This window comes from Theropithecus gelada, chromosome 11 (genome assembly GCF_003255815.1).
Source record: "Theropithecus gelada isolate Dixy chromosome 11, Tgel_1.0, whole genome shotgun sequence".
In the NCBI taxonomy this organism is placed as follows: domain Eukaryota; kingdom Metazoa; phylum Chordata; class Mammalia; order Primates; family Cercopithecidae; genus Theropithecus; species Theropithecus gelada.
Window position 1 is genome coordinate 103,180,516 of NC_037679.1, and position 8,323 is coordinate 103,188,838.

General features: G+C 47.5%; 2 protein-coding genes across 3 annotated transcripts in view; one reads left to right on the plus strand and one right to left on the minus strand.

Moving 5' to 3' along the window:
- The window catches only part of FBXL14 (F-box and leucine rich repeat protein 14), a 33,265-nt gene extending 25,542 nt beyond the window's left edge, over positions 1 to 7,723 (plus strand). The window contains exon 2 of one of the 2 annotated variants that reach the window (XM_025402910.1): positions 6,924 to 7,723. In XM_025402910.1, coding sequence (XP_025258695.1) covers positions 6,924 to 6,986 — 63 coding nt within the window. In that variant the 3' untranslated portion in view covers positions 6,987 to 7,723. The remainder of the gene's footprint in view (positions 1 to 6,923) is intronic. The other variant, XM_025402911.1, reaches the window with a different exon arrangement.
- WNT5B (Wnt family member 5B) overlaps positions 1 to 8,323 on the minus strand; it is a 118,474-nt gene that overhangs the window by 83,988 nt on the left and 26,163 nt on the right. The window lies entirely within an intron of this gene.

The window sequence follows — 8,323 nt, forward strand, 5'->3', positions numbered from 1 at the left end:
TTTGAGACGGAGTCTCGCTCTGTCGCCCAGGCTGGAGTGCAGTGGCCGGATCTCAGCTCACTGCAAGCTCCGCCTCCCGGGTTCCCGCCATTCTCCCGCCTCAGCCTCCCGAGTAGCTGGGACTACAGGCGCCACCACCGCGCCAGGCTAGTTTTTTGTATTTTTAGTAGAGACGGGTTTTCACTGTGTCAGCCAGGATGGTCTCGATCTCCTGACCTTGTGATCCGCCCGCCTCGGCCTCCCAAAGTGCTGGGATTACAGGCTTGAGCCACCGCGCCCGGCCCAAGAGTGGTTTTTCTAATGTACAAATCTGATTCTATCACTTCCTGGTCACAATCTCCAGTTGCCAATAGGTTAAAATCTAAATTCTGCTGCATGCTGTCCGGGACCCTCGAGAACCTGGCCCTGTCTTCCTCTCCATCGCCACCCCCCGCTCCATCCCCTACCTACATGTGCGTCAGCACTGAGCCCCTGCAGTCACCGTTCCTCCAATGATAGACCACGGCCTCTCTGGGAATGGGGCGGGCCCCCGGCCCTGGTGGTCTAGTAGTATATGGACTCAGACCTAAGGACTAGGGTGCCTGGTGCATCTTAGTTGGTAACAAAAAAAACCAAATCAAAATGCTCTTGTGTCGAAAGGGGCACATTATTGGCACTAACACATAGCCTGCATCCGGTTGCACATGTACAGTAGGAAACTCTTGGGAGCCAAGAAATGTTCTGTGCTGTGACTGTGGTGCTGATTTCATGGGGGTTTGCATCTGTCAAAATTCACCATACTGTGCACTTATTTATTTATTTATTTATTTTTGAGATGGAGTTTCGCTCTTGTTGCCCAGGCTGGAGTGCAGTGGCGCCATCTCAGCTCACCGCAACCTCCGCCTCCCTGGTTCAAGCGATTCTCCTGCCTCAGCCTCCAGAGTAGCTGGGATTACAGGCACCCGCCACCAGGCCCAGCTAATTTTTGTATTTTTAGTAGAGACAGGGTCTGGCCATGTTGGCCAGGCTGGTCTTGAACTCCTGACCTCGGGTGATCCACCTGCCTCGGCCTCCCAAAGTGCTGGGATTATAGGCGTGAGCCACCGCGCCTGGCCATATTGTGCACTTAAAATGGGTGCAGTTTGTTGTACATAAATTATGCCTCATACAGGCATTTAGAAAGTTCCCTTGATCAACACTAGCTTGCAGGAATTGTCACACTCTCACCTAAAATGCTCTATCCTCGCCCATCTGCATGTAAATCCTACTTTTTTCTTCACTGTCCCCCAAAGCCTTTCCTGACTCCCCCACATAGACGCGACTGCCACGCGACTGCCACTTCTCTTGTTGCTCATCGTTTCAGTCACCCCTCCCCATCCTTGGTGGTGAAGCCTCCTAATTCCCTCGGTGGGAATTTGTAGTTAAGGAACTTAACACTTCATAGAAATAACAGGCTGGGGGGGGTGGGGTCTCCAGGAACTAGAGCACAGCACTGTCTTCATTCTGGTACTCCCTGCACCTAGGGAAGTGCTGGGTATATAGTAGGTGTTCAGTCAATATTTGAGGAACAAGGAGATGGGAAGATCTGGAGTTGATACACTCAGTACATTAGGCTCAGCTGATTCTTACTTGAGGAAGACAGATGGAGCTATTAGTAGTGACTTCAAATGGGATAGGGACAATCTTGCAGTAACCTTGCTGGTGAGAAATCGATGACAACCCCAGCCTCTGTTAAAAAGTCACTCTATGGCCGGGCACGGTGGCTCAAGCCTGTAATCCCAGCACTTTGGGAGGCCGAGACGGGCGGATCACGAGGTCAGGAGATCGAGACCATCCTGGCTAACACGGTGAAACCCCGTCTCTACAAAAAAAAATACAAAAAACTAGCAGGGCGATGTGGCGGGCGCCTGTAGTCCCAGCTACTCGGGAGGCTGAGGCAGGAGAATGGCGTGAACCCGGGAGGCGGAGCTTGCAGTGAGCTGAGATCCGGCCACTGCACTCCAGCCTGGGCGACAGAGCGAAACTCCGTCTCAAAAAAAAAAAAAAAAAAAAGTCACTCTTTGATAACTGCTCTGTCTCTGTCCCAAGGTAATCATTTTAAAGTCAAATAAACAACATGTATGATTAGGATATTTCTAGTCTCTTTTTCAAAAGCACTATCTCTGTTTATGAAACTCATGAGCTGTGTTGCTTAAGCTTTGCTAACTAAGCAAACAGTGTTTTACACCAGCTGGGCACGGTGGCTTGCGCCTGTAATCCCAGCACTTTGGGAGGCCAAGGTGGGCGGATCACCTGAGGTCTGGAGTTCAACACCAGCCTGACCAACATGGAGAAACCCCATCTCTACTAAAAATACAAAATTAGCCGGGCGTGGTGGCGCATGCCTGTAATCCCAGATACTCTGGAGGCTGAGGCAGGAGAATCGCTTGAACCTGGGAGGCGGAGGTTGCTGTGATCGCACCACTGCACTCCAGCCTGGGCAACAAGAGCAAAAACTCCGTCTCAAACAAACAAACAAAACCACCAGAAAAAAAAGTATTTTACACCTATTGCCATGCAATAACATGCTTTTGATACACGAGTATATGTATAAATTATAAGACACAAGATTCTAAAATAGTGGCTGAAGGACCATGCAATCAGGCAGTCATAACAATGACCGATTATTAGTGATAAACACATGCCACACAGAGAAAGGACTATGGACAATAATGGCCTATTTAACCTGCCACTGTCCTGCAGGAACTGCTCACCTGGAGGAGCAGCAGACAAGGGTAGATGGAGCTGCGTTATATGGCGACACTGGGCAACTTGGTCCACACCATCATTGCTCCTCCCATCATTACCACACCACCTGGGAGGACACCAAAGGGGAGAAGATCAAGAGAGACCGAGGAGAATTACTACCGCTTGGTCTCGATGATCATGTCATCAAAGACTCATTCATTGACTATTCAGCGTATGCTCTGACTAAAATGGGTAAAAGTGATCGAGACACTTGCGTTCCATTCTGCTTTGCTCACTTAGTCCTTAACTTGACTGCCCTTCCCCTGCCTCACTTTTTTCACTTGCAAAACCAGACAAAATGCTAGACATTCTACTCACCATCAGACCCAGGAAAGCCTACAGGAATCATCACACGGCGTGAAATCAGCTCCAGCTCAGCAGGCAGGTATTGCAGGCAGAGCACACAGCTCAGCAGGAAACGTGCCCACCCACGTTTCCCACCTTCACCCTTCAGGCACAAGACCCCACCTTCTGACCACCAGCTCCTGCATGATTTTGCGGAGCCCCCTTGCCCACCCTGGTAGGAAGGAGATACCAGGGATGAGTGCTCCCTGTGACAGCCCTCAACCAGGGACAGGCAGGAGCTGTTGTATAGGGACACACGTTCTACCCTGGCTGACTTCCCCAGCAGGTTTGGCTCCAATGGCCACAGCCATAACTGGAGTGATAACCCGCTCTTGACTGGCTGTCTTCCCTTCCTTGTCTCACTTGCCCACTCTCTCATCAGTAGCTCCTTCACGTCACAAGTAATCTACTGGCCCTCGAGTCACTGTTTCAGGGTGGGCTTCCGCAGGAACACAAACTAGGACAACAGGTCTTCTCTGGACAGGACCCCACACTAGACAAAGCTGGGCGGGGCTTAGACCAGAGGGGAAAAAATGCAACTTCTCACATGCAACAACAGCCAAACTGGTTCTCTTAGAAAGAGTCTGAACCTCAAAAAAGCATCCTTCTTGTCTGGAAAGCTTCCTTGCGAAGGAGCTCAGAGGGTCTGAGGGAAGCAGTGCAGCTCGCGAGGGGCATGCTGGCTCTGCAGCAGTGTGCCCTGCGTGGTGTGCCCTGCCCTCCCTTGGCTCTGTGTGAGCCTCCTTTCCTTTGCACAGGGGACTGTGGGTGAGTGGCACAGCCTTCAACAAAAGTGGCTCTGCTCTTTGGCAGTGATCTCTTCTGTGGAACAGCATAAAATGAGCATTAAAAAAACTTCTAGGACGAGCTATGCTCAACAGCTATAAAGAACCAAGCGGTTTCTTATTTAGCACATGAGAGCGTGGGGTTAAAGAGGGAAGAAGATGAGAGCGTGGGGTTGAAGAGGGAAGAAGGAAGAGGAGAAGTCAGGAGAAAGGAGAGGGAATGGGAGGGAGAGGGAGAGACAGAGAGAGTTAGAAAACATCAGAAATTAAGTGGATAAATGACCACTTCACAACCAACCACTACCTTTCCTCAACCTGGAAAGGAGAATGAAAAGGAGAAAAAAGAGACGCAAAACAAGCATTGATTATATAAATTCGCATGTACAGACATAAAGATGCACCAGCTTTTCCTTTTTGTTCTGTAAAAACGTCAGTGTGTTCTTTATAGCTCAATCCTATGAAAATACTTGTGAGATTGTAATTATGCTTTATATTATTAAAGATAATTATTCCGGGTTATTCTCCATGTCTCAGGACTTTGCTTTGGCTGGTCAGCCTAAAGTGACCTCATAGCAGCACAGTTTGTATCTGAAGTGGGGTTCTTGTAGACAGCGTAGAGCTAGGTCTTATTTTTTGACCCAATATGACAATCTGTCTTTTTTTTTTTTTTTTTTTTTTGAGACCGCCCAGGCTGGAGGGCAGTGGTGTGATCTCGGCTCACTGCAACCTCCACCTCCTGGGTTCAAGCGATTCTATTGCCTCAGCCTCTTGAGTAGCTGAGATTACAGGCACGCACCGCCACGCCAGGCTAATTTTTGCATTTGTAGTAGAGAGGGGGCTTCACAGGTAGTATGAGTTTCTTATCATAACAACACAATCCTAATTCCTCCCCCCATCCCTTGTAATATTGTTGTCACTTATTTCCCTTATACATAAGTATATGTGTGAGGGTACATAATTGAATACATTGCTGCTATTATTTTGAACAGTTATCTGTTAGAGTAAGAATAAGAAAAATAAGTTATTATTTTGCTTTCACTTATTCCTTCTCTGTTTTTTTTTTTTGTTGTTGTTGAGACAGTCTCGCTCTCTCGCTCTGTCGCCCAGGCTGGAGTGCAGTGGCGTGATCTCGGCTCACTGCAACCTCCGCCTCCCGGGTTCACGCCATTCTCCTGCCTCAGCCTCCCAAGTAGCTGGGACTACAGGCGCCCGCCACCTCGCCCGGCTAGTTTTTTGTATTTTTTTTTTTAGTAGAGACGGGGTTTCACCGTGTTAGCCAGGATGGTCTCGATCTCCTGACTTCGTGATCCGCCCGTCTCGGCCTCCCAAAGTGCTGGGATTATGGGCTTGAGCCACCACGCCTGGCCTCTGCTGTCTTTCTTTACGTAGATCTAAGTTTCTGACCTATAGCATTTTCTTTCTCTCTAAAGAATTTCTTGTAACATTTCTTGCAAGGCAGGTCTACTGGCAACAAATTCCCTGAAGTTTTGTTTGTCTGAAAAAGTCTTTACTCTCCTTTACTTTCAAAGGATAATTGTGCAGGGTTCAGAGTTCTAGGTTGGTGGGTTTTCTCTCTCAACCCTGACGTCTCGCTCCACTCTCTCCTTGCTTGCCTGGTTTCTGAGATAGGTCAGAAGCATTTCTTCTCTTTGCTCCTCTACAGGTAATGTGCTTTTTTCACTCTGGCCCCTTCCAGGATTTTTTCTTTATCTTCGATTTTCTGCAGTGAAAATGATATGCCCAGGTGTAGTTTTTCTGGCATTTGTCCTGATTCTCTGAGATTCCTGGATCTGTGGTTTAGTGTCTGACATTAATTTGGAGAAATCTGTCATTACCATTTCAAGTATTTCTTCTTTCTTCTCCTTCTGGTATTCCCATTACACGTTACACCTTTTGTAGATGTCCCACAGTTCTTGGATATTCTGTTCTCTGTGTGTGTGCACACGTGTGTGTGTGCATGTGTGTGTGTGGGGTTTCTCTTCGCTTTTCAGATGTGGAGGTTTCTATTAAGATAAGCTTATGCTCAGAGATCCTTTCCTCTGCTGTGTCCAGTCCACAAATCCATCAAAGCCCATCAGCGGCATTCTTCATTTACGTCACTGTGCTTTGCTCTCTGCCACTTCATTTGTTTTTTTTTTCTTAGAATTCCCATCTCCCTGCTTTCATCGCCCACCTGTTCCTGCATGCTGCCTACTTTATCCATTACATCACATTAATCAGAGTTGGTTTCGATTTCCCGCCTGATAATTCCAGCATCCCTGTTGTCTCTGAGTCTGGTTGTGAAGCTTGCTCTGTCTCTTCAACGTGTGTTATTTGCCTCTTATTTCATTATTATTATTATTATTATTATCATCATCATTATTTTTGAGACGGAGTCCCGCTCTGTCGCCAGGCTGCAGTGCAGTGGTATGATCTCGGCTCACTGCAACCTCCACCTCCCGGGTTCACGCCATTCTCCTGCCTCAGCCTCCAGAGTAGCTGGGATTACCGGCGCCCGCCACCACACCCGGCTAATTTTTGTTGTTGTTGCTTTTGTATTTTTAGTAGAGATGGGGTTTCACCATGTTAGCCAGGCTAGTCTCGAACTGCTGACCTCAGGTGATCTGCCCGTCTCAGCCTCCCAAAGTGCTGGGATTACAGGCCTGAGCCACCGTGCCAGGCCCTATTTGCCTTTCAGTATGTCTTATATCTTTTTCTTGATAGCGGCTCTGACTGGGTGAAGGCAACTGCTGTAAAGAGGCCGTAAGTGTGTGGTGGGAAGGTCTATAGTCCTACAATCAGGCCTCAGAGTTTCGGTGAGCCTGTGCCCCTCAGCTGGACACTCACAAATGCGTCTCAGTCCTCCCTCCCACGCCCACCTTAAGTGAGCCGGCAGATGGCTAGAGTGGGCTGGCGTGGGGGTTTCCCTTCCCCAGGTCAGTTAGGCGCTGATAAAGCCACAGCGGGGTTAGGGGAGGCGACCTTGTTAGGAAGAGCAGAGTGCTGCGGCCTCTTTCAAAATGGTCCTTTTTCTTCTTCCCACTGCAGGAGGCACGAGGGGATTTTTCTCCATTATTCACTGTGAGAACTCGGGGAAGCTCCAGAAGGTGAGGGAGAGGGGACAACGACTTGGTTCCTGTGGATCTTTAACTTGCCCGCTCTGAGCCTCCGGCACTTTGGCGATGACAGCTCAGGTTTCCCCGCCTCGGCACTGCTCCTGCAGAGGCTGCTGCCCAGGGCTTCCGCTCCGGTACCTTGCGAAGCTGCATTCTCCTGCCGGTTTCTCCAGTTTTGGGGACTGTGGTTTACTCTGAGACCTTATGGATCCAAGGAGACTTGCTTTTTCAGTTTGTTCAGCTTTTTACTTGTTAGGATGGAATAGCAATTTGCAAGCTTCTTCGACAGGAAACTAGAAGTTCCACACTTAAATTTTATACATACAAATATATACATGTGTACATATATATATGTGTAGGGGTATTGTGTATATACACACAAAATGATGACATGTATAATGATGATATGTATTACTGAGAACGTAAAATATAATTACATAGTGATAGCTAGACACACAAGGAATTCACAACTCCCCAAAGAAAATACATCTGGATGACCTGCCTAGCAATTTCCCCGTGAGATAGACGAATGTCTCCGTATTTCATTCCCTGTTCCTGCCCTGAAACAATTTCAATCACTTGACAAATCATTATCATTCATTAATAATGTTTACTGAGTGCCCATATGTGAAAGAAATCCACTATACATTCCACAGATGCATTTCCTCTCCCCACGGGGTTTCCATTTTAATGGGAACAATGTAGAATATATCTGTCTTCCCTTTTAGATTCTGTTTGCGTTTTTTGTTGTTTCTTGTTCTCTTTCCCTCTCTCTCTCTCTCTCTCTCTCTCTCTCTCTCTCTCTCTGGTCCAGAGGAATAATTTCATGGTTTTGTAAACTAAGCTGGATCATTTCACTTCCATGAATCAGGGAATACTTTATGAAGGAATAAGGATTTACAGAAGACTGGGGATAAGAGATGGAGGGAAGCTGAACAGAAGGCAGACGAAACTGGCTGAGCCTCTTCAGAACACAGGACAATCCCTGATGGTGAGTCAGTCTGGATGGGGGAATGGGACACCTTATATGGGGATCAAGAAAGAATCACTGGGGTCAGAAAGAGCACATGTCAAGAAGAGGTCCGACTGATGACAAGCAAATATTGCCCTAGTATTACAATTACAATTCCTGTGGCCCCTCAAAATTACCCTGTCAGTTTGATGGGATAAAATTCTCAGACCTCATTTCATACCACAGACACTGAATCCCTATTCCACAGCTTCGGAAGTTCAAGGAAGTAGACTGTATGTGTGTCTTCCAAAGCGTCTACCAGAAATCAAGGTGTTGGAGAACTTTGTCTTTCTTTTTTTTTTTTTTTTTTTTTTTTTTGA